The sequence below is a fragment of the Sapajus apella genome, unplaced genomic scaffold (genome assembly GCF_009761245.1).
Source record: "Sapajus apella isolate SASKATOON/1434 unplaced genomic scaffold, GSC_monkey_1.0 scaffold118, whole genome shotgun sequence".
Classification (NCBI taxonomy): domain Eukaryota; kingdom Metazoa; phylum Chordata; class Mammalia; order Primates; family Cebidae; genus Sapajus; species Sapajus apella.
Window position 1 is genome coordinate 951,967 of NW_022437058.1, and position 27,152 is coordinate 979,118.

Here is a 27,152-nt window from a genome sequence, read left to right on the forward strand (position 1 = left end):
GAACCCACCTCCCAAAGACACAGATTGGCTCTCCAAATAAAGATACAGGGCTCATCAACCCTCAAGGCATTAGAGTTCTAGAAATGCTTCCCAAACGCCTCCTCATCAGCCTGGCGAGAACTGCCCAGTGAGCAGCCACACAAGTTCCTTCCTCAATAAAACCCTCAGGATCCCACATTTCCAGATTTACAGCACAGTGGCTTCTGCCCAGGCCAACAGCCCTGGATCTGTATGGGTGATTTACAATCAAACCTGTACTGGGGGCTTTCAGTGAGGGTTAAATGGCATATCTATGAATCTATAAAACTTAGCATTAATAGAGCCTGGCATAGGGCACACACAAATTAACTATTAATGTTATCATCATCAATATCTCCATGGAAGAAACAGAATTGTTTTCCTCTGCTGTCACACCACCACATGAATGAGACATCGATTATGCTGCAGACGCCAGTTGGGTTTCCTCTAATTCAGAACCCCAGGCTGAGGGCTTAGTCCCCAAGACTGTGCCCCACTTCCAACACCAATCTCAATCCCACTGGGGTAAAATAAAACTCCAGTTTACTTTACCTCTGCTTCTGACTAACTGGCTACAAATAAGGGTTCCCACCACCCCTAGCTTGGGTTCAATTAATTTGCTTGAATGGCTCACAGAAATCAGGGAAACATAATTACTGGCTTATTCTCAAGGATATCGCAAAGGATGCAGATGAACAGATGCATAGGATAAAGTATGGGGGAAGGAGCGTGGAGTTTCCATGCCCTCCCAGGACGTGACACCATAGAGAGGATCCTCTGCATGTTCAGCTGTCTGGCAGTTCACTGAACTCAGTCTCATTGGGTTTTTATAGAGGCTTTGATCATATAGGCATGATTAATTAAATCATTAACCATTGGTGATCACTTCACCTTCAGCCCTTCTCTCCTCTCCAGAGATTGGGGATGGGGCTGGAAGTCCCAACCCTCTAACCCTGCCTTGGCCTTTCCTGTGACCAGCCCCCAGCCACCAGTCACCTCATTAGCGTACAAAAAGACACATTACTTTGAAGATCCCAAGGATTTTAGAAACTTTTCGTTGTGTGCCAGCAAACAGGACAAAGACCAAACATGTATTTCACAGTACACAGTAACCAAATCAAAGCTGCTTGTGCATCTTCCAGTTCTTGAAGGCACATACCCTGATCCTGAGATAGATTTTATGTGCAAATAAATATATACACATATACACAATAAATATATACACATATACACAATCAGTATATACACATGCACATTCATGGCCCATGGGGTGATTGCACACCCTCCTCACCACCATGGGTTCCACAGCTCATTCGCACACCCATCCGCCCACATGACATGTATGTGTGCATCAAGGGGCTCCAGGTGTCCTTGGCTATGAGGCACAAACCCTCAGGAAGTCCACAGGGGAACTGGAATGAAAACTAATTTTCCTATTTTCCAATCAAAGAAACTGATGGCAATAAAATCAAACACATAATAATAATCAGCAAATACCAGAAGTTCTTTCATCCAAGGAGCCTAATGTATGTTTCCCTGATTCCTAGAGTGAAGACCACCTTGTCACGGCGTAATTTCTCCAGCACTGGCTCCTACATTAGGAGGAACTAATGTGGACATACTCTGTGAGACTAGCCAGAGCAAATCAGAACTTTCCCCTCCCCTCACCAAGCAGTGCTCAGAGGAAAACACAAGTGTGATGTCAGATGGCCTCTCTGCAGCCTGGAAGCCCTTTTAAGGAGCTCCTCCCTCTACTCTTGGGGTGCCTGTGGGGGGATCAGGGCCACCACAGAGCCCAGACAGTCAGTGTAGGAGGGAGGACTAAGGGATCCCACGTGCCTGCTTCTTGTGGTGGTCCACTTTGCTCATTCAAAAATTTCCTCCCTTGTTGACATTTTATTTTAAGCATTTATAAGACAATGACAGATTATGATTATTATGAACTAATTCTAGACGATGTCAATCAAATATAAAATTCTAAGCCCACCAATCAACTGAATTGACCTCTCCTGTTAGCCAAGAGGATTTCAAAGTAAACCTGAAAAACTAGTTCAGGTCTTGATGGGAAGACAGGGTCAGACATCCTTCATTATATGTTCCTCCCTTAGAATTCAGGTACAGCAGACCAGCATTAAGATGAGAACAGAGATCTTAAGATTCATAGATCAGACTCTTTGTAGCAGTAAGATACCAACATGACAGATAGTAAGCCCTGAAGGAAATCGATGTATTTTACCTCAAAATACATTTCTTTAACATTTTTGAAATGGCCCTGCAAAGCTGTCTCTTGTGGGGAAAATCTACACTCTGTAGAAAATCTCCTTCCCTTTCCAGGTCTTTTCCTGACCCAGGAGAGATTTAACTATGAGTCTGGTACCTTTCTGGGTTGGATAGGAGACATTTACCACCTATTTTCTCTGAAGCCTGCTACCTGGAAGCTTCATCTCCATACTAAGAACCTTGGTTTCCACAACACCTTATCTTGACCCTGACACTCCTTTTGGTTGATTCCAGGTCTTCAGATAAGATAAATTTCAATCAATTGCCAATCAGGAAAATCTTTGAAATCACCTATGGTCTGGAAGCTTCCAGTTGTCCTTCCTTTCTGGACTGAACCAGTGTACACCTTTACTTGTATTGATTGATGTTTTCCTGTAACTTCTGTTACCCTAAAATGTATAAAATCAAGCTTTAACCCAATGACCTTGGATACATATTCTCAGGACCTCTTGAAACTGTGTCTCCGGCCTTGGTCACTCAAATTTGGCTAAGGAAAAAACCTCTTTAAACATTTTACAGAGTTTGACTGTTTTTGTCAACAAAAATGAACAACACAGAATACAAGAAACCAATGTAAAACTTCTAGAAATAAAGACTCCATGGACATAATGGATCTGTTGTTTTTAAAAGCATCTTTAATATCAGGGAAAGAGGTACAATGCAATCAGTAGAAAGGCCACCAGAAAACAGGAGGGGGGTACAATGAGGTGTGGAAAAATGCAGATAGGACAACTGGATGGAGAGGTGTCTGCACGGACAGCAGGCACAGGACGGTGTAGGGGAGAGGCGTAGGGTCATTGTCATGGCAAAGGGATGGGAACAGAGAGCACGAACATTCCAGCAGGCACAATGCATCCACAGCACCCAGGGGAGGACCCAGCGGAGGCAGCCAGAAAAGCCTGGGCACCACGGAAGCGGCAGAAACCGTTCTGGGTGAGACCACACCTGCAAGGCAAGAGAGAAGATGCTGGTTTATTCTTCATGAGCTGTGAATGGTGTCCCTCATCTGCAAAGCTTCCTGTGGGAGGTGCACTTCCCACAGTATTTATGTAGACAGTGCTATCAACTCAGTGGCACTGCTCTGTGGCAGCATCTGCCTCCAAGAGGGATTTCCCCTTTCTGATCACTGGACAGAGCCTGTCCATTCCACGGCAGTTCTACCGGAGGGTGCACCAGAAGCTGTCTGTCCCATCTTAGTCCTTATCTCTGACCTCTTTCTGTCCATATTTCTGTATCTCTATGTGCATATGAAAACCAGCCCCACTGATAGAATTGGAGGAGGACAGAAGGCAAAAGGGAAACTTAGAAAAGGCCTGAGTGAGACAGAGTAAAATTTCTAGGAAGTACATCTGGGAGGTGCTGTGTACAATGCTGATCTTGGAGCTAGGAGGCAGAGCCTAGGGGTGGGTAAGGCAGGAGGGAACTGGGACCTGGGGCAGAGTATCTGGCTCTTTGAGAACCAGCCTCAGACCCCAAAGCTCACACACCACCAGAAGCCAGCACTCCCCTTAAGCAAGGAAGCAGCTGCTGAGTTTTATGCCCCTCACACTGAACCACCATGTCTAAGACAAAGAAGTGATCCTTCCCATGTGGGAAAAATAAACCAAAATTAAAGGAAATAAACTCAGAGAAAGTTGTAACTCTTCCCAGATCACACGATATTGGTGGAGTCAAAATCTGAATTGAGCTCTTCCAGACTTCCGAGCCACTTTTTCCCAGGTCCCAGGTCTTCTTGGGGGCATGAGGACAGGGAGGGTTCAGAGCCTGCCAGGAGCCCCTGACTGCTTTGACTTCAGCAGTCTACACAGTGACCCAGGAAGTCATACCACACCCAGCCCCTTCTCAGAGTGAGGAGTAGGAAGCCCTCAAGAGCCATGGCTCAGGAGAGGCAGAGCATGTCACCCAGAGGCCTGCCGGGCAGGGCCCCAGCTCTTAAAAAAGAATACTAAACTAAACATACCTGCCCTGCCTTTAAAAATCACCCATGCACATACTCAGGCCCACAGGCAAGCACACGGAGCCACAAGTGCCAGCATGGACGAACCACGGTCAGTGAGGCCCTGCAGACAGCATCTCATTTGATTTCTATGACAGTAGATGTGGACGTTGCCCTTACTCCAAGGTGGAGATAAAATATACCTCCACCCATATATTATATATAAAATTTAATCTCCACCTATTTCTCTCTTCTCCAGAGGCAAAGAGAGTCCAAGACATTGGCCAAGACCACAAAGCTCTTGAACGGGGCTCTCTGTGACATGAGAACATGAGACTAGATGCATAGAGTGAAGAGAAGTGACAAAGATTTTCCAGCCAAAGAGTATGCTACCTGATGTGGCAATGGCTTTGGAGAAAGGCAAGACCATGGCCTCCCAAGTGTAAGGCTATGGTTGGGAAGTAATTCTTCACCTGACCCCCTCCCCAGTAATTTTGGCTGGGTGCTCTGTTAAGAAGAATGCTGAGGTCAGTGTGATCAATACCTGCCACTTTTCTGTCACTCCAGGGGATTGGGGTTTATGGGAGGCTTCCCCCAAGAGGTGAGGCTGCACAGGGTCTTAGAGGCTGAGGAGGTTTCAGAGAGGAGAGTATGAGCTAAGCACACAGAAATGATGAATAGAGAGGTCAACTGGGCCCATGTGGATTAGGGGTACACCAGGGTGCAGCTGCAGAGAAAGGGGAGTGAGTGACCTGCAGAAGGACCCACAACAGGGAAAGAAAACAGGCAAGAAACCAACATGGGTGATATCATGAACACTGGGTAAGATGACCTTCCTAAAGATTTCAGGAGTGAAAACCAAGGGAACAAATATGAGAGTTTGGTGATGCAGAATGAAAGGAGGAAGAATCTTTTTCCTCTAATAAAAATGGAAATGATGAGGGGAGGGTGAGGATCCCCCAAGCACATCTAGGACAAAATTGTGCAAGACATAGTATAACAAGTCAGATATAGCCTGCATGAAGAAAAGCATAGCACTGCACTGAGAGACATAAAGCAAGATCTGAATACATGAAAGCTCATGCTATGTCCCCAGATGGAAGAATGAAATATTATTACCAGGTAATTTCTCCCTAAATTAATATATCAATTTAATTTGATTATAATTGTCATCCTAACTAAGATCTTTTTTGTACTGAACAATATGTTAGAGTGCCTTTCAAAAATTTTGAAAAAATTTTTAAAACAACGAGAAAGAATGGCAAGAAGTAATATGTTCTGCTAGATAAAAAGCATGACTATAACACAACCAAAATCAGAACCAGAATTAATGGCACACAAACAAATGCATCAATGGAAAACAAATGTCACCAGTAGATTGAAATCAAGTGTTCAGAAACAGAGTATGTGGTAATTTAACATACAATCCAATGGCATTTCAACACAGTGGGGAGTCTTGGGACTAACTGGTTATCTTATTACGGGTGAACTAAAAATCCATATATAAAAAGTAAAAGTAAATGAAAACATTAAAAGATTAGTTTGATCTACAGTGAAGGAGATAGTCAAGACAAGAAAACTACAAGCCATAAAGGAATGGCTGATAGACACATTCTAATAAACATTTTTAATATAAAAATTGCCATTTCAACTATTTTTAAGTGTACAGTTCAGTGGCATAAGGTACATTCACATTGTTGTGCAACCATCACCATTATCTATTCCCAGAACTGTTTCATCTTTCCTAACTTAAATTCTATACCTATTAAATAATAATTTCACATAACTCCCCATGGAGTTATGTGGCCCGTCCCTGGAGACCCCACTATTCTACTTTCTGTCTTCATGAATTTGGCTACTGTCTAATAAACATTCTTTAAATGATATGGCAAGATATTTCCAGCACATACAAAATATCCAAAAACTCCCACAAATTGATAAGAAAGTAAAGAGACTCCAATAACAAAAATGAGCAAGTTAAGTGAACAGGTAATTCATAAGAAAGAAAATGAAATGAGACAGCACATAGATGTGAAAAAGTTATCACATTTCTGGTATGCAAAAATGCTCAAAGGAAAGCAATAGCAATTATTGTTTTGATGATAAAACTGGTAAAACTTGATAGCATTATTATCACTCAGTGCTGCAAATTTGTGAAGAAAGGGCCACTTTTCTAAATTGCATTTGATATGTGAACTTCAGGAGTCATCTGCAGTGGCCCACCTGTGAAGTCTGGTTCATCGTAGAAGGGTGTAGGGACATTGAGGGTTCTCACAGCATTGTTTTGCCTAGCAAAACCAGGAATTGTTGACTATATTGTCATTTAGCCATATGATTTGCAACTATAAAAATCAGGTTTTAGACCCTGATATACTGATCCATTCAAAAAAAAAAAAAGCCAATTGTGGAATAATGGGGATGGTATGATTTCCATTTCTAACAGAAAAGAAGGAAGAGGGGTGTGTGTGTGTGTGTGTGTGTGTGTGTGTGTGTGTGTCAAAAAATCTGGAACGTTATTAACACTGGTTATCATTATCTTTTCTTTCTATACCTTTACCTTGTTTGACTCATTATGAAAATCATCTATTGTTTTAATAAAAAAAGAAATTAGCTCATGTTGTTGCATGTATCAGTAGTTCATGTAGTACATTCCTTTTTATTGCTGGGTAGTGTTTATAGCAAGCACATATCAAAATTTGTTTATCTGCTCACTAGTCAATGGATAATTGGTCTGTAGTTTGAGACTATCACAAAGAATGCTGCTGTGAACATGGACATATTGTGGACACACATTTTTATTGCCGAATAGCATAGCAGATTTATCTTTAACCTTATAATAAACTGTCCACCTGTTTTCATAAGCACCTGTACCATTTTGCATTCCTACTAGCAATAACACACAACAATATGGGTAGTTCTCAAAGCATTAAGCTAAGTGAAAGAAGCCAGACACAAAAGATCTTGTACAGAATAATTCCATTTGTATAGAATTGCACAGAATGATTCCATTTATATCAAACTCTAGAAAAGGCAGAATAATAGTGCCAGAAAGGTGGTTGCCTCAGGGAGGTTTGGAAAAGGCTGCTGATTCAAAAAGGGCACAAGAGATTTTTGGGAGTGGTAGAAACATTCTTGACTGCATGGATGAAGCGATCAAGAATCAAAAATTTGGCTACTCTCTAATAAACATCTTTAAAATGATAAGGCAAGATATTTCCAGCACATATAAAATATGCAAAAAGCTCCCACAAATTGATAAGAAAGAGACTCCAATTTAAAAAAATGGGTAAGTGATGTGAACAGATAATTCAAAAGAAAGGAAATTAAACCAGCCAGCACATAAATGTGAAAAAGTGTTCACAATTCTGGTACACAAAAACACTCAAAGGAAATGACAGGGGCTTGGGGGAGGGGTGCGTTACTGATGGGGTGGGGAACAAGGACTTTCTTTGGTCTGGGGTATTCTGATCTGGGTGACTATTACTTGGTGAATGCATACATAAAAAAACCCAATGAACAACACACTTAATATTTGTGCAATTAAATCCCAAAATAAAAACAAAAACACCAGGCAGCAGGCTTGGGATATAATTTGCTGTGCCATTAGGGGTCATTGTAGTTTTTGAAGCTAGGGAAAAATATGTTGAATATGTTGAAAGCGATTTCAGAACAGGAACTGGCCATTTTTTCAGAAAGCCCTGGTCAGGGAAGAAGAGTTGGCCACGTTCTCAGGGGATGAATATGAGCATTAGCCCCTGGGTGAAGTGACAAGGCCCGGGAAGACCTAAGGTGTGGTGGAAGAAAGGCAGGACCCCAAGAAGCATTTCAAAGAAGAATTCACACAATTTGAAGATGATGACTCTAAGCCTGGCGATCCAGCAGCAACGACATGCCAGTGGTAGGAAGATTGTAGAAGTAATAATAATAACAGCAGCAGCTGACATTTACAGAGTGTTTACTAAGTGTCTGGCCCTTTTCTACAACTTTGCATGTATTTATCTTTTAATACTGTAGGGATCGTTATGATTTCCATTTCATTAGTGGAACCCGAGGCCAGAGAGAATAAGTAGCCACTTTGAAGTCACACAGTAGGGACGCAGGGGTGAGAGGAGATCTACTTTGCAACGGAAGCCCTGCATGCTGGAAGGGAGATGGTGAGGTCAGTCTGGGACAGCTGGCATTACAGTCATGAGCAAACACCCACCACTCAAGAGGAGAGCCAATGTCAACTTGCATGCCCAGGGACTTTGGGATATAAAGCAAAGCATGATTCAAGTGCAAAAGATCATTCCTGCTAAAGCCCCAATGAGATACCACCTTACACCCATCAGACTGGCCACTAACAACAACGAAAAAAAAAAAAAAAAAAAAAAAAAAAAAAAAAAAAAAAAAAAAAAAACAGAAAACACAAGCAAGTGTTGGCAAGGATATGGAGAAATAGGAACTGGTTGGAGTATAAAACTGTGCAGCCACTGTGGGAAATGGTATGGCGGTTACTCAAAACATTAAACATACAATCACCATATGATCCAACAACCCCACTTCTGAGTACATATCCAAAATAAGTGATAGCAGGGACTCAGACACATATATGTACACCATATTCATGGAAGAATTATTCACACTGGCTGAAAAGTAGAAACAACCCAAATATCCTCAACTGATGAATGAACCAACAAAATGTGGTCCGTACAGACAATGGAATACTATTTAGCCTTAAAAAGGAAGGAAATTCTGACACACGCTATAAAATGGATAAATCTTGAGGATATTATGCTAACAGAAATAAGTCATCACAAAAAGACAAATACTGTATGACTGCACTCAGATGAGGATGCTAGAGTAGTCAAATTCATAGAGACGGAAAGCAGAATGGGAGTTGCTGGGTTAGCGGGAGGGGGAAGTGGGGAGTTGTTGTCTAATGGGGACAGAGTTTCAGTTTTGCAAAATGAAAAGTTCTGGAGACGGAGGGTGGTTATGGTCGCACAACAATGTGAACGTTCCTAATGCCACTGTGAAAAATAGTTACAACGGCAAACCTTATGTGGTATATATTTCACCACAACTTAAAAAATAAGGAGCAACTAAAAATAAGCCAAAAAAAATTATCCCCATGAAAGCCACACATCAAGAGCTGTGGGCACAGTCACAGGGCTCAGGTGCAGCCCGACACCCCCACCTCCAGGGCAAGGACAGAGAGATTGAGTTTCATATTGATTTCCTCTCTTCCTTCATTCTGAGCAAAATTAGACCTCCAGTATTCCAAATTCATCATCACTTTGCTATGCATTTTCATGCCTGTAATGATAGAATTCCTGCCTGAGGCTATAAATAATTGAGCTAAGACACTTCCAAACCTGGATGATAACATGTTCCTCGTGGGACATCCGAGGCAGCATCCCTCAGCACTCCCTGTCCTCCGCAGCTATTAAAAGTCTCTGTGGGCGTCTGGCCACATGTCAGAAAGTGCTGCCTCAGATGTAAACAAACTACAGCTAAAAAATAATAAATAACACATAGAAAGCTATGCACATAGATTTCCAAGGAGCCAGTTCTCTTCAACTACCCGCACAAACGTTGAATACGCATGAGAGAGGCTTGTTTAAATAAAACAAGAATTCAACCAAACATATAAAAATGTTGCCTGCTACTAAGTAGGGACAAGATGATTGGAGATTCCTAGAAAGCCAGGAAATTCTTACTTGCTTTGGTCTGTTGGGTTCCAGGAGCCTAGAGATGTGAGGCAGGCTCCATCCAATGCACCCCCAAGGGAGATCTGTGATTTGACTCAGCTCCCACTAAATGTACAAGGGTTCACAAGCTAATTTCCATGAACACTAAGCAAATGGGTTGGAGGGGGAGAGAGTGATAATATTAATATATGCATACAACATACAATTAATGTATTGACATGATTACTTAACATTATTCGTAACAGAAAAATGAAGGGCATGAGAGTTTGCATAAAGCGTGACTACAAATATGTAGAAAATTAACTAAGCCCCAAGTCCTCTTTTTGTACACTTCTTTGTTTTCTAAAATTTCTCTAGTGCATATATATTACTTTTATAAGGCAATATAGTTTATTTCTAAAGAATGTAGGTTAGTGTGGTACAGCCATTTTAACCCCCAGTGAATATCTGGCAAAGTCTGAAGGTTGTCACAATGTTAGGGAAGATGTGCTACTGACATCTGGAGAGTGAAGGTGAGAGGGGCTGCTCATCATCCTAAAATGCACACAACTACTGGTCCCAAAGGTCGACCATGCCAATGTGGGAAAGTGAAGATTGCTTTGTTGAAACAGAAGAGAGCAAGACAGAATGGCCAGAACCTCATAAAAATGCCAGGGACAATGTGTGATGGTGACAGAAAGGGACTCAATCCATGCAGGTGTTCAACCACATGGACCAGGCAGGGTCCACCAGAGAGGACACTACAGAGACCCCCGGGTGAGGAGAGGATCTCCACAATGAGGAGGCCACCAGCCAGCCCTGGACACCAACAGGCAGCGCCCAGAAAGAGCTTGTTCTCTTGAAAAGAAAACTGGCCACAAGCCACCTCCCCATAGGAGGCAGGATCAGACTCATCATCCAACAAAGTACATCTCTTTTAGCAGATATTTTAGGTATTAAAGTGCATTTAACTAAATTACAGGAAATTACAGATTGGCCAATTTAATTTAATTTTCAGTGCTCAAAGGCTTTACTTCAAAAGAATTATAAGTTCCTAATCTTTATCTAACAAGTCTTCATGTTTCAAGGTTATAAGGAGTAAAATGAAAACATGAAGAGAAAGAACTTTATCCCAAAGCACTATGCCAAACAAAGGAAGCTGTGTTTTCTAAAATAAGTGACTTCCATCCTGCTAAGCAGATGCAGATGTACTAATCTTCATTTTTAAAAGGCCCTGGGGGAAGAAAGGAAGGAGGAATTATCGAATATAACTTTTTCACATGGAGTTTGTCTCATGAGTCACATCTTCTGAGCTGGTGCTCTTAGCAGCTTGCTTCATTTTTAGTCACTCCCCTGGACTCCTGAAAATTTAAGATTTCAACAAACAATAATTGAGCACCTACTATGTGCTGGGCCAGGAGTTCCCACAGGCCCTTTCCAAGGGCCGCTTGTCTCCTCTGTGGGCCACCAGAGGATGCCTCCCAGTGGGTTCGTCAAGGAATCTCAAACCCAAGTTTGCAAAGTAATGGGGTTCAATCTCCATTGCTTTTAGATACTTTAGACTTTCTGCTTTTTCAATAATGAAAAAAATATATTAACAGCATTTAATGATGAGAAAATGCTTATGATTCTAAAGAAGGAAAGATGAATCCAACATTTTCTATACAGTTGGAACACTATCACAAAAATGCACATAAAAATATACCATCTTAATTAAATCATCAAAGTTGGCATCATCAACACTGGGCCACAGTGACATCATGTACCTCCATGATAATGCACTGGGAAGGACACAACAATTTACATCATCTCCTGCCAGGAATGCATAACCCGAAACTAATGAGACAGCAACAGGAGAATTAAAATTGATAGAAATTCTATAAAATAACTGGCATGCACTCTCAAAAACTGTCAATGTCAAGAGAGACAAAGAAAGGCTAAAGAACTGTTCCAGATTCAAGGAAACCTAAGAGATGTGACAACAAAATGCAATGTGTGACTCTAAACTTAATTCTGGAATGAGGGAAAAAACCATCAGGGAAGGACATTATTGGGACAATGGATGGAATTTGGATTTAGACTATTAAATTAGCTAATTGTGTTCTGTCAGTGTTAAAATTCCTAATTTGATCATTGTGCTGTGAATATGTAGGAAAATAACATTGTCCTCAGGAAACATGCACTTAACTAGTTAGAACTATGATATATCCAACTTATTCTCAAATAGTTCAGAAAAAAATTTAGGCTGGGCACAGTGGCTCAAGCCTGTAATCCCAGCACTTTGGGAGGCCGAGGTGGGTGGATCACTTGAGGCCAGAAGTTTGAGATCAGCCTGACCAACATGGTAAAACCCCATCTTTACTAAAAATACAAAAATTAACCAGGCATGATGGGGAGCTCCCATAATCTCAGCTACTCGAAAGGCTGAGGCAGAAGAATTGCTTGAACCTGGGAGGCAGAGGTTGCAGTGGGCTGAGATTGCACCATTACACTCTAGAGCCAAGATGGCGCCACTGCACTCTAACCTGGGCAACAAAGCAAGACTCGATCTCAAAAAAAAAAAAAAAAAGGAGGATTCCTTCATCATATTCTTATGTCTTTTCTATTAGTATAAATCATATAGAAAGTTTGAAAATGCACGGAAAAAATGAAGAAATTACAAGCTCTATTTAAGAGAATTGAAGGAGCAAGTGATTATAAAATAGATCATATTTTATGTTTCACAAGTAAAGAAAAAATATAGCCAATTAAAACTATGACACAACACTTTCCTATCACTTAGACTTTTTCTTTTACACTTTTAGAGAACTCTTTTAGACTTGCTAATGATCACCTTTTATTCTTTATCACTCTTATAAACAAATAGGTAAGTGAAATAAGTTAAAGTTCTCCTCCAACTTCTTCACGTTCCCATTTTAACACTTCTGAACCCTTTGATTCAGAATTGTTCACATTTGTGCTTTTCTATGCAATATCATCCTCTGATCCATCGAGAATGTAGGTGATACAGCAGCTTTTCAAAAAAATTCTGTGACTATTTTCAATATTTTCTTCCAAACCACTGAAGCCCATCCTGCAAGCTTTAATGCTTGACCTTTCCAGAAGGGTTCAGGGAAAGAACTTTGGCCAACAGAGAGGACTGTCATTCCCTGAAATGCTGGTGTACCGATCATTGACCTAATTCTGCCAACACAAACAACTCCAAGCGTGCCCACGCCCAGAACCAACAGCAACCACACAATTGCCACGGCCCTGGCAGAAGCAGCTGTGAAGACACGTGAATATAAAATGCATCCAGATTTCAGCAATATTAACATGTGAAAAGAATGCGTCTTGCAATTAAAATGTGATATTTTAAAATCTTAACCGTGGTGAGTTTGTGGATGGGAGGTTATTCCAATTTTGTATCAATAAGCACATATTAATTTGTTGGTGTTATTTTTATAATCAGGAAAAAATGAATACATTTTGATCCACAAGGCATAGTTATTTTCTCTAAATTTCATGCCTGATTTTTATCTATGCATTCCCTTTGTCTCCCATGGCACAACGTTACCCGTCTTTTAGTTCAAGTCTAAGGAGCTTCTCTGCTGTAGAATTCATTAATTGACCCAATAAATGTTAATTAAAAGCCCATGAGATATATGGTGCCATCAAAGGTCTTAAAGTACAGTTGGAAAGAGAAGATGAGTACTTTTTTCTATTTTAACATTAGAATTGATCAAGATGAGTATTTTTTTTCCTAATTTTAGCATTTCTGAAATTGCTGTGGGCCAGGCAACTGTCATGATATAGTTACCATTTCCTGCACACATGCATCAAAGCTTGCAGAATGGGTATGATTAATTTGAAAGAGAATTCCAAAAGAGTTGAGAGCTTTTTTAAGAGTCAGGTTTGTTAATAAACCCTTTTTAGATGTTCAGCTCTGAGGGAGGTTTTTGTTAAATTTTTGTAGAGATGGGGGTCTTACTATGTTGCCCAGGTTGGTCTCAAATTCCTGGCCTCAAGTGATCCTCCTCCCTCAGCCTCCCCAAGTGCTGGGAGCTACCATGCCCAGCCTCAGTTCTATAAATTTTGAAAAACATGTATAGACACGTAACTATCATCAAATCAAGAGATTTCATCCCCAAAGGTTTCTCCACGCCCCTTTTGTAAGCAATATCGCTTTTCCCCACCACTAGATCCTAGCAACCAGTGATCTAATTTCTTTCTCTATTGTTTTAGCTCTTCTAGAATGTTATATAAAGGGAATCTTATAGTATGAAGATTTTTGTATCTGGCTTATTTTAATTAGCGGAGTGTTTTTGAGAGCCATCACATTGTTGTGCATATCGAGATCTTGTTTTTATTACTTAGAATTATTTCATTTAAATCTGTTCTTATGCTAATTCCACACTGTATTGATGACTTTTTGAATTATTGATGGCTAGCGTCAATTATCATTGAATTGATTTTTCAAAATTATTTTGGTTATTCTAGATTTAAGAATCAGCTTGTCAATTTCTACAAAAAGCCTACTGGGACTTTCACTGGAATTATGTTAAATCTATAAATCAGTTTGGAAAGATTTTGACATTTTAACAACACTGAGTCTTCGGTCTATGAACACAGTATATCTGCCCGTTTATTTAGATCTTTAATTTTTCTCATTAATGTTCAATCATACTGAGCATATAAATATTCCACATATTTTGTTAAATGTAACACTAAAATATTTTATGTTTTTATGCTATTGTAAATGATCATTTTTTGAATTTTATTTTCCAACTGACCTTTGTTAGTATATAGAAATACAATTGATATTTGCATTTTGACATTGTATCCTACAACCTTGCTAAACTCACTTGTTGGTTCTAATAGTTTTCATGTAGATTTGACAGGATTTTCTATGTAGCTGTTCATGTTATTTGCCGAAAAAAAAAAAAAAGGTGCTTTTACTTCTTGTCCAATTTGAATGGCTTTTATTTTTTCTTGCCTTACTGCACTGACTTGCCTTGTTCCCGATCTTAGAGGGAAAGTATTCGTTTTTCACTATTAACTATGATATTGGCTGTAGATTTGCAGTGGATGCCCTGTTTTCAGATTGAGGAACTTGCCTTCTATTCCTGGTGTGCTGACAGTTTTTATGATGAATGTATGTTGAATTCTGTCAAAGCCTTTTCCGTATCTGTTGAGCTTTACGTTGAATTTTGTCAAAGGCTTTTCTGTATCTGTTGAGATTTTCATGTACATATATATATATACATATACACACACACATGTATATATATGAATATATATTTAGTCTGCCTATATAGGGAATTACACTGATTTTTTTAATGTTGACTCAACTTTACAATTCTTGGAAAACCCCTACAGGGCATAGTGCATTATTTTCTTTTTGACATATTGCTTGATCCAATTTGTTTATATATTGTTTGGGTTTGTGTCTAGGTCCGTAAGTTTTCTTTCCTTGTAATGTCTTTTTCTGGTTTGGGTATTGGGATAACACTGCCTCTATAATGAACTAAAAAGTGTTTGCTCCTATCTTCTGGAAAAGATTGTGGATAATTGATGTTATTTTTTCCTAAATGTTTGGTAGCATTCATCAGTGGTCCCGACCCTGGTGTTTTCTCTCTGAAAAATTTTTTACAATCATTTAATTTATTTAATAGATATAGGCCTATTCAGATTTTCTATTTTTCTTTAGCAAACATTGGTTTTTGTATCGTTCAAATATTTGTTTATTTTATCTAAGTTGTCAAATTCATTGGCATCAAGTTTTCCCTAATGCCCTTATTATTCTCTGTGTCCACAGTCTGTGCGAGGATGATGGCTGCTCCTTTGTTCTTGATATTGATCATTTGAATTTCTCTCTCTGTTTTTGATTTATCTAACTAGCAGTTTATCAATGGCATTGATCTTTTTGAAAACCACCTTTGGTTTTAAATATTTCCCCATCTGTTTTCAGATTCCAATTTTATTGATTTCCAGTGTTCTTCAAATGACCTAATAGACAATAAAACTTAGGGAAAAAAATTGGTGGTAATGAATCTGGGACAAGAAATGATTCTGTATATTCAGACTCTGAATTTATGGAAAACTTTAGGAGTTTTTTTTTTTAGATGGAGTCTTGCTCTGTCAGCAGGCTGGAGTGCAGCAGCACATCTCAGCTCACTGCAGCCTCCACCTCCCGGTTCAAGCGATTGAACACAGGCACGGAGCACCACGCATGGCCAATTTTTTGTATTTTAGTAGAGACAGGTTCCACCGTGTTGGTCAGGATGGTATCAATCTCCTGACCTCGTGATCTGCCTGCCTCGGCCTCCCAAACTGCTGAGATTACAGGCGTGAGCCACCGTGCCCAGCCAGGAATAACTTTTTTATGTTGCTTATTTTTCCTTTTAGGAGATGTACAAGTGTTATAATGATGTAAGTCTGTGCCTGTAAAAACCCCAAATAGTGTTTCCAATATATATAAACTGATTCTAAGTGATATGAAAGCATTGTGTCATATTTTAATAGACAGTGTTTCTTTTTTTAGTGATTACACAATAAGAAGTGTTTTACAGCAGATGATACAGTAAGTCCTCGCTTAATGTCATTTATAGTTTCTTGGAAACTTTGACTTTAAGCAAAACAATGTATGGCAAAGTCATTTCATTATACCATTGGAGAGAAAAAAAATATTGGTTTTGTTATACGCCATTTCACTTAAAGTTGCAGTTTCCAAAAACCCACTGATGATGTTGAGGACTTTCTGTCTTTAAAAGTAGATGAAAAGTAGTCTGTGTCTTTAAAAGTTCAATATGATGTACAATGAAATCAAAGTCTCTAGATGAATATGGACATAGTGGCCTTGCAGCTCAGGACAAAAGTAAATACATCTGTGGCTGAATATTTAGCCTGGAGGGTCATGGCGGGGCATGGACTGAGGACCAGGAGAATGGACAGCAGGCATTCAGTGTGCAGGATACACTGAATGGGCACTAGGAGAAATGTTTGGAAAGGCATGCTGCAGCCAGGCAAGTGGAACTTAACAGTCAATGCTGAGTTAAGAACGTTTTCATTGCGCTCAGCACAGAATGGTAAATGACGATGTTTAATAGGGAGTCACATGTTTGAGGCGCATTAACCTATTAGCAGGAACAAAGGAAACTGAAGCAGAGAGACAGGAAAGAGAGAGAAATGACAAGGGAGTTTCTGAGGGAGAGTCAGCAGGTATTTGTAATTGGACAGGGAGAAAGATGAGATGAAACCAACTCCAAGCTTTTGAGTTTGGGAGACCACGTGGATTGCGGTTACAAGAATTCGGAGATGTGAGCCGAGCCTGACCCGAGTAATGGAGGGGAGAATGGGAGAAGTTATGAGAAATAAGTTTGCTCAGGATTCAGCAGCTGCTTGGCTACCTCCAAAAAGACATGTCCAGCAGGCTAGGCTACTATAACCCAGGCCTGAACCTCAAGAGAAAATTCGGAGCTAGAGACCTGGAAGTGACTTACGTACCTGGAAGTGTTGTTTGAAGCAATGAGATTACCAATATGGGGAGGATAAAATAAAAATGAGAATATCAATATTTGTCAACATGTTTGAGCCCTTGCATGTCCCAGGCAGCCTGTTAAATGCTTTTCAGATATTAGTTCAATTAATTCTCAGCCCTAGGATGGAGGTGCCATTGTGATTCCCATTTTAAAGATGGGGCAACTAAGAAACAGAGTCGCGTGCTGGAAACTTGTGGAGACTAGACAAAAACCCAGACGGTCAGACTCTAAACCTACTACCAGAGGCTGCCTCTGTCAAGAGCAAAGGGATCCTTATGGAATGATGTGTCTGGGGGATAAGTGAACTCGGAGGAAGAGACAGAAAAGGAGCAGTCACAGAGGTACATTGTGACACAAATGTGCTTCTGGCATGAGGATTATAAATATGCACCATGCCAGATGGTTCTTAAGGAGAGTGGGGGAATGAACACCACGGATTCATTTTATGGATTCTATTTAAACCATTCTCAGTCACCAAGTCATCTATGTTCTCCATTTTTAAAATTTCTGGATGAGTGGGATCAATTGAAAAAAAATAAACAGATTCGTTTTCAAAGCTGTGGTTTCATAGATGGTAGTCGCAAATGGTTCTGAAGTTAAAAATAGAACTCTAAAATACTGGTTCTTGAACGGGGTTACCTGGACCAGCAGCATCAGCAATCCCTGAAAACTTGTTGGAAGTTCACATTCTCACACTCCAGCTCTGACCTACTGAATCACAAAACTCTGTGGGGTCGGCTCAGCAATATGTGTTGTAACTAACTCCGCAGGTGACGTTGATGTATTTATGCTCCAGTCCGAGAACACTATTCGAGCAAATGAAATGATTTAAGTATGTATAGCAAATCCTTGAGGGCACCGTTCCAAGTCATAGTGCCCACAGAACACAGATCGGCCCCATGACCCCTCTTCAACCAACCTGATGGATTCCTAAAGGAATTTGTGCTGCAGGGGAGCCCGCATTAGATGAGAAGTGCTTCCCCTCTGCTGTGATCCAGAGATCTGTACTGTGCTGTCGCCACCTCGAGCTAGGTAGCAGGACCACCGTGGGGGTTGCCCATTCCACCCCCACACCAAGCCCATCCTCTTCCCACCCCATCCCACCCTTCATTTGCTATCTGAGGTAGTGAGGGCCTTATCTTTTCTATAAATTATTCCTATTAAATTGTTAAAGACTTCTATGTTGTTATGTATCCTTTTATTCTTTGGGGAAATCCAACTATGAGTTTCTGAAGCACAGAAAGGAGGGGCATCGCCATGCCCGGGATGAGCACAGTCAGGTGAACGCGGGCAGTGCAGTCTTCACAGAGGCCATGCCGACCCCGCGGCTGACCCTTCTCTTTCCATGCACTGCCCGCTGCTTCCCAGCCAACTGCAAGTGCCTCGCACAGACTCTACACTTACACTCATTTTCTTTCCACCCTGCTCGAGACTATCACAACATGATGGTCAGCAAATGCATCTTGACAGTCTTGTCATTAGCAGGTAATTTTCATCCTCCAAATAATGCCCCTCTGTACTGCGTACTTGTGGGGTTTGCGAGTCCTTCTGCCTTTCTGAATGATGCAAGCCCCTTCACTCAAGCAGCAGTATAATGGCTACTCCTGACTGTAGTCTCTGGCTTCAGACTGTTCTAGCTCAAATCTTGACTTTGCCTTTTCCTAGCTATCTTGTCTTAGACAATTTGCATAAACTTTCTGATCCCGTATCCTCATCCCCAAAATACACACAATCTGCCTCCCGAGGTTACTGAGAAAAGACCACACACACCCTCATCACTATCTGAAATTACTGTGCTGAACTATATAAAATTACTGATATTGGATCATTTCATCTATAAAAATGGCATGTTCACATGGTTCCCCTTAATATCCTACTTATGTATGTTTGCATATTTCCCTCTCCCCACAACAGAAGGTAAGCACTTACTTGGTGTTTTATCTTCAATATCTAAACAGCGACTAGACATGGTACGTGCTCGATAAATATTTGTTGAATGTATGAATGACATCTTAGCACAGTGTCTGGAGCAGGGTAAGTATTCAGTTCTAGCATCATCCTCATCCTCGTCATTGGATTTAGTAAAACAGGTACACAGAATGAAATACTAGGGGGCCCCTGATGTATTTCAACAACATCAGCTCAAGGGAAAATTAATGCCACATCACCACAAATTTTCAAGAAGTTCAGTTTGTTGCATCAAACCAATCTTTCTCTTCAGTTAGAAAAAAACACCCTGGATTGAATTGGTTAATAATAATAACAATACCAATCAGCAATTGATGTTATTATACACAGCATTTTATCAGGAGTGAGTAGCAAAAGGAGATTTGTGGTAACAACCCCATGCAGATTTACTGAACATCTGCTATGTGTCAGGTGCAGCCTCAGTACGTTCAGGTCTCATTTCTATGTCTCTCAGCAAGCCTTGAAGTGAGGGTGTTATCTCTGTTCTCTGGATGAGGACCACAGCCTTGTGAGGTCAATCTCATTGGTGGAATGAGTGTCTCTGCTGAGTGGTAGTGTGGGCTGGTACCCAAGAACCCTTTCCTCATCCGCTAGAGTAGGAAGTTCACTCTACATCAACAGGCTCTGCTCCAAGGGATCAGGAGTCTGCTGTCCAAAGGCTGAACCAGGTAGCTCTTTAAAGGCACCTCAACTGAAAATTCTAATTTAGAGTCAGACATGGGAGTCGAGTCCTCAGTGCTGTCACTTGGCAGGTCCTGACACTCTGAGCTGCATGGACACTCCCCTAAATGCTGCCATGCTCCCTGGAGTGCCTGCACCTGATCTCTGCTGCTCCAGTGATGGCTTCTCCAGCTTTCTCAGCCCACACAGGCATTCTGGAGGAGCAGGGAACTGTCCTTTAATAGTGAGGGGAGGCGGTCAGTGAGCAGACACCCCCGCTTCATCAGTTCTCATGCAATTCCTCAAAGGGCCCAGCGCTCACAGCAGGATCCTGCTCTGAATGGTCCCAGGGACAGGTCTCCCTTCCTACTGGCTGAGCCCACCCCTGCCACTGCTTCCTAGGTATCCTCCCAAATAGTCTCTTCGCGCCAAATCTCAGGGGCTGCTGGGGGAATGCAATTTAAGATACTTTCAGTCTAACCAAGAAAACAGCTCGTGGGTCCCTTCCCTGCACCACAGCTGGATAAGACATTTCTGCAGTGATGTCTGTTTAACCACAGAAATGAAAATAAACCTACTAGATCCATTATGGTTGAGGAACTGAACATGAAAACAGAACAGAATGAGGCCTGGAGGAAGCAGAGCCCCAATCCCTCTGTCCCAGGGCTCTACTGGTGTTTTATCAGCCGGAAGGCTGGAGCCTGATGGGTGCAGACTGTCTCCATGGTCCTTCACTGAGCCCAACTCAGGTCCCTACTCTTTGGCAAGCATTAGAACTGCTGCACAGCTGGACCAGCTAAGAAACTGTCAGGAGTGACCACCTACACTCCAGTCACCGTGATGAGCTGGCTGGAGAACTCGGCCCAAATCAAAGCAATTGCTTCAGTCCTACACCTGCCATATTGTTGGGGGAGAAATTCACTCTGGCTTAAATGCTCCCTCCCTTCTCTGGGAAGTCTCCCTGGCCTGCAGGGACCCTCTTCCAGGGTAGTATCCCATGCCTGCGGTGAGTACGTGGCCCTTCGCCCTGTGACTCTGGGCTTCTTTCCTGGGTTGTGGTCCCTGAAAATACCTGCACTCCTGTGTCTAATGCATTTTTGCACACAAACGCCCATGAAGGAGATACGAGGATACAATATTATCCTAGCTAGCATTAAAACCAGAGTAACAGTGCAGAAGTGAAGTGGAGGCATCCAGCTTGCTTTATTCCAAAGGCAGGATGCACACACACACAGGCAAACTGGTGTTTTCAAAAAGGACTCTAAACCAAGACAGCACCAATCCCTTCCTGCCAGGCTTCAACTCTTTGCAAATGCAGGCTGAGAGAGGCTCGGCCATGAAACGTGTTTAGAATAAGCACATTTAGAAAGAGACTGTAAGGCTAAAATCCAAAAGCTAGCCATTGTGTACCACCCAAATGCACAGGGATCAGGGCTGGGGTGGAGTGGGGTGGTGGGTAATTCACACCACTGCTCTCTGTTCTAATTCTGAGATTCAACCAGCCTCAGAGAATCTATAAAAATAGATTCACTCCTTTCCCTCTCACTGGCACATTTAACTTAAATCAACATTAAAAGTGTTTATTTTGCAGAGAAAAAGGAATTCAGCAATATTATAATCAAGTACATGTACCACATAAACACTTCAGTCAATGATGAGCCGACTATATCGAGATGGTCCCATAAGATTATAATAGGGTATTTTTACTATACCTTTTCTATGCTTAGATGTGACAGATACACAAATACTTACCACTGTGTTTCAACTGCCTACAGAAGTCGGCACAGCCACATGCTGTGCAGGTTTGTAGTCTAGGAGCAACAGGCTATGCCATGCAGCCTAGGTGTGTAGTAGGTTAGAGCATCTAGCCTAAGTGCACTCCACAATGTTGGCACAATAGCAAAATTGCCTAACGACGCGTCTCTCAGAACCTATCCCTGGCCAGGCACGGTGGCTAGACATGGTGGCTAGGCACAGAGGCTCATGCCTATAATCCCAGCACATTGGGAGGCCGAGGCAAATGGATTGCTTGAATCCAAGAGTTGGAGACCAGCCTGGCCAACATGGCAAAAGCCCACCGCTACAAAAAAAAAAATACAAAAATTAACTGGGCACGGTGGCATGCCCCCCTGTGGTCCCAGCTACTTAGGAGGCTGAGGTGGGAGGATCACTTGAGCCTGGGAGGCAGAGGTTGCAGTGAGCTGAGACTGCATCATTGCATTCCAGGCTGGACAACAGGAGTAAAAACCCTGTCTCAAAAAAAAAATGCGTATATTCCTGATGCGTGACTGAAGTCAAATTGTAAAGATCTAATCTATAGATAAGATTTCTTACCAGATCTAAGGACGCCCATGAGCAAAAGTCCACTTTGTTTTCTATACCCTGCGCCAGGTATAAAAATATCTTAGCATGGTTTCTATAATAGATTTCCAAATATGGGACTCTTCAGAGTTACATCCCAGTGTTTGCAAAAATGAGAAAGTCACCCTCACACTAACAGAATGACCTTCATTAACATAGAACAACTGTAGCCAATTGATGCCCACGTAGTAGAGTTCATGCTACCTACTCTCAAAGAAGAAATTATTACCACAAAATCTGAACAAAAATATTCAGATCCCACCGCCCTGCATATGGGAATATACACTTCATTCAACTGGGCAGGTATAATGGAACCTTCAAAGCATTCCTCAACTTCTGACATTCTCTGAGGTTCCAAGGAGGCCTGACCTTACCTGCCGCTCTTCCTCAGTGTCCATTTTCCACTCCACACAGCTTCTCCCAGCCTGGGCCAGGTCCTGAAGATAGGAAATCCTCTACAAACAACACAAATATCTTGTTAGTAAATGCAGCCTGTCTTAAAACTGCACAACATGCATTGTTTCCATCCCCAAGTGAACGTATGATTAAACATCCATACAACACAGAAATGTCTGAAGAGAGAGGTAGAGAGGTCACAGCGGATGTATGGGTGAAGGAGGTCCTTCCCTCGGGTCATGGTGCCCAGCATGTAGTCTGGTTGGCTCCTCCATTGCAGGAAGTACAATGAGGGTGTACACCCAGGCTCATGCACACAATACATACATAGACTTGGGAGGGAATGCACATGGGTAAGCATGCTCAGAGACATGATGGAGTGGAAAGATTGTGAGGTGAAAGTTTTTACCTTGGACTTTTGTTTTCTGAGAGCATTTATAGAATGTTGGAAGCTGGAAGTGACCCGAGAGTTGCGTTGTGCTAAGTCTTCCAAGTGAACTCTTATAGAAGAGAGGGTGGACAGAGTTGCAAAGCTGTGCTGAGGTCTTGTCTGGCCTGCTCTTCTTCAAGCTGATGATGAAACCCACCATGCAGAGGGCTGGCAAGGAAACCACCCCCATGCCTGCCAGGTTGTGATTCTCACCAACATCCACAATTCATGCATCTCCAGGCTCCTGTTCCCTTCTTCATCTCACCAGGGCTTGTTTGCTCATTTGTGCAGACTCAAAGCCCTACTGAATGCTTAACACTTTTAGATCAAGATCACATGGTTACTCAGATAACTTCTAAGCAAACTTTCTCCCATGAAATATCCAACAGAAAAGTATGCAATTTCATAGCATTCAGTCCGCTCATGTACTGATGGCTGATCCACATGTTCCTTCATTTATACCTATGCCTTGTTGTTTATGTAGCAGGCCACACTCTGAATGAACTACAATACACACACACTGACATCAGTGATAAATGTCTCCTCAGAATCCAGTCAATACACTAAAAAAGAACAAAAAGGAAATCCTTTCCAAAAAGAAAGATATTTTCTTTTCATATGTTTCCAACTAAGAATATTTTATGCATATTCCTGGGTAGTTTTCAAAACACCTCAATTCTCAAGTAAAGTCCTCACATTTGTGTATACAAAGTAAAATGCTGGAAGTGAAGCTCTGCTGTAGGGGCAAAATTTTTAATTGAACAGATAAGTAGGTATTAATTATCTCCTTATAAAAATATTTTTTAATAAAAGGTATAACTGGAATGCCTTTGGAAACCAGTTTTCCTGGTGCCTGTATAATATAACTTAATTAGAACATTAGACTTCCCTATAACCTTCCAAGAATCTCTTTAGTATATAAAGTAAACCATGGCAGTGGAGTTTAACCACAGGTATGTTTAACACTTAGTTACCACAGAGACCTTAAAAGCTCCACAGTGTGCTACAGCTACAAGACATTACTGTATATTCTTCAACTGGATACAAAGGGCTTCATTCTGAAGTTGATTTGTCAAATTGTTTCCTTTGAGTGACCTCCAGCTATTAGCTAAAGTAAAAAACATGTCACGTGCTAAAAATGATGGAAGAGACAGAAAGCACCATGGAGACAAGCAAATGTAGCTCTTAAGAAGCCTAATAAAACCCAAGGCAATTCTAGCACAAAGAGAATTCAACACCAAGTTTCTTAAGTACAAGAATCATGCTCCACTTGCCACATTATGCTGTGTCACCTTCCCAAAAATCTAAATGGAACAGAATTGAAGAAAGACATCAAAACCTCCAAATCCATCAATGCCTGTTACAACTGCTTTCTTCTACAATGTTATTACTTCTGCCCATCTGAGTTCTGCCCCAGAGAGTCCCAGGAGTTGTATCCTCATCAAAGAGAAGATTGGAATTATTCACTTGTTCTCCCACCCCACCACTACCCCAAGGAGCAGAACTTGTTCTGTGCCCCCCAGATGCCCCTCAATCATTTGTGTATACACCTTTCTCCAACACTGAGAGGCCTAGCAAAGCAGGATAGCCATGTTGTCCAGCATGTTGTGTGTGCACAATCAGCAATAGATGCTTAAGATTACATCAGGAGAGCTAAAATGGCATGAAATCACCTCAGAAATCCTAGCATCTAGAAAGGGAACCCAGTAGGAATGGCTGACAGTTTTCTCCCAATTGACTGTAATTCCTTTAAAAGCAACCGCCACATGGGAGAACATGACCAATGTCACACAGTTCCCATATTCCTCCAGGCACTGGCACAGTGCTCTGCCCATGATGATGCCACTGGCATACCTTTTCATGAGTAAGGTGAATAAATGACTAAGCAAACACTCCAGCTTTTTCTTTTAACCACAGTACTCCCCTATTCCAAATACCATTCCATTGTCTTTGAAATTTTCATAAACCATTTTCTACAAATATGCGGAAGTGAATTCCTTCCTTCATGTAGATTCCTGATACATTCACAATCTGTATGTTTCAAGGCACTTAGGAAAGAGAAAAAAAATTAACTATTTAACTATGAATTTCTTCAGTGAGGAAGAAGAGGTATTATTATGTTACTTAGAACAGAATCGAGATGTGTATATTTCTTAGCAACTAATGACTACAACCAATTGCTTTCTAAAGCTCAATCTCTACACTTGCCTTGCTAATCCAAATATGTACAATAGAATGATTTGAACAAAGTAAATATGAGGTATTTTTCTGAGGTTACTATTTAAATTAAGTGACTGCATAAGTGCCAAAGCAACCTAAGCTCCTGACCACAAAAATGTAGCAGTTTCACAGACTGTCCTAGCTTTCCAGTTCTCTTCAAGCTGGCTTGAAACTGGCATTTTTCTAAAGATGTAAGCTCTACGAGGAGCTATACTAGAGAATAACATCTTATTTTTAAAAAACCAGTGTTTAAATTCTGGCCCTCAGGAAGCTTCAATTCTACTTGGTGGTGGAGAATATATAAAACCTGTTCAAAGTCACAGACGCCTTAAAGAATTGGTCTGCTTGCTGAATGACCTACTCCCATGGCTGTTTCTACTTCCAATTCTATGCATTTTACTCTCTGTGTATAGTGTTGGAAAGTCTCTCTTGACATCTTGATTTTCTTTTTTAAAAAGAACATGGCTCAGTACATTTTTAAATACCAATCTTGTGTTCGAGTTTCACACATTAAAGAAACAAACATAAATACTCAGCTGCTCCATATGTCTGCAGCTAAATTATAAAAAGAGCGTGCAAGGGCAAAGTGTCCTTCAAGGTACTTTGGTTGAGAGAGACACATCGCAAACATGGCTGAACAACCACGTCTTGAGACGAGGATAGTCCTGACTCACTGTCACTAGCCACCAACCCTCCAAGCGTCAGTCTTTACTTCTAAAAGTGTCTGAGCTGTTAACCTCTGAGATATTTCCTTCTGAGGTAGCATCACAGAAGTCCATTTTCAAGAGGGCTTACCTGGTAATTTGTGTTCTTGTACTGAAGTCAAGAGACCTCATTGAGCGCAGAACTTCAATGCACCCCAGGTACTGCAAGGGAAAAAAATGTAAATAGTGAGCCCTGAGAACTGAGATAAAGAGAAAACTCCTAACTACACAAGGGCATTTTTGGGAGCCATACACATTTCTTAAATCACACTTTAACTTTAAATCCTATGGTGAGGCTTTGTTTTGTTTCTATAAAAGCAATAACTCACAGCCACAGAAGACATCATGAGTGGTGACATTGGCACTATACTGGACTTTTCTAAAACCTATTCGTATTTTCATTTTATTTGGATGTACATTTTTTAAAGCTCTTGTTGAGGTATAACATATATTGTGAAATGCAAGCATATTAAATGTTTAATTCAATGATTGTTTAAACATATATTTGCCATGAAACCACCACCCAGACTTCAACATTGTATTTCTAGTCTTTTACGAGGTTTCTACAGGTTTATAATTTTTAGAGAAACAATGAAAACATAATATGGCCAACATTTTCATCAACATCAAATGTCATTCTCTAATAAACATATTTTGGGTTCTATGAACTATAGATTACTCTCAAAGGTGATTTACTTTGGTTTACCAGAAGGTCCTCTTCTGCATGATCATAAAATTTTAGGAGCTCAGATTTATACATCTAAATTTACAGCTAAATTTTGATCAGTTTCACACATGAAAATGTGTATGTGTAAGTATACGGACATAACTAAAGTTATGGATAAATAACTAGATACAATTTTTATGTTCCAAAGCCTTTGGGGAGTGTGAAGATATAAATTTTTTAGATAAATGCCTTAGATTTAGCAGGAAGAGGTCTCATGGTATGGTACAGAAAAATCTGCATTTGAATTATTTAGAAAATAT

At 40.9% G+C, this 27,152-nt stretch overlaps 1 protein-coding gene across 2 annotated transcripts in view; it reads right to left on the reverse strand.

The window, feature by feature from the left end:
* SHC3 (SHC adaptor protein 3) overlaps positions 1-27,152 on the reverse strand; it is a 167,458-nt gene that overhangs the window by 79,509 nt on the left and 60,797 nt on the right. The window contains exons 2-3 of one of the 2 annotated variants that reach the window (XM_032260412.1): positions 26,257-26,327; positions 22,790-22,870 (exon numbers count right to left, since the gene is read on the reverse strand). In XM_032260412.1, coding sequence (XP_032116303.1) covers positions 22,790-22,870; positions 26,257-26,327 — 152 coding nt within the window. The remainder of the gene's footprint in view (positions 1-22,789; positions 22,871-26,256; positions 26,328-27,152) is intronic. The other variant, XM_032260413.1, reaches the window with a different exon arrangement.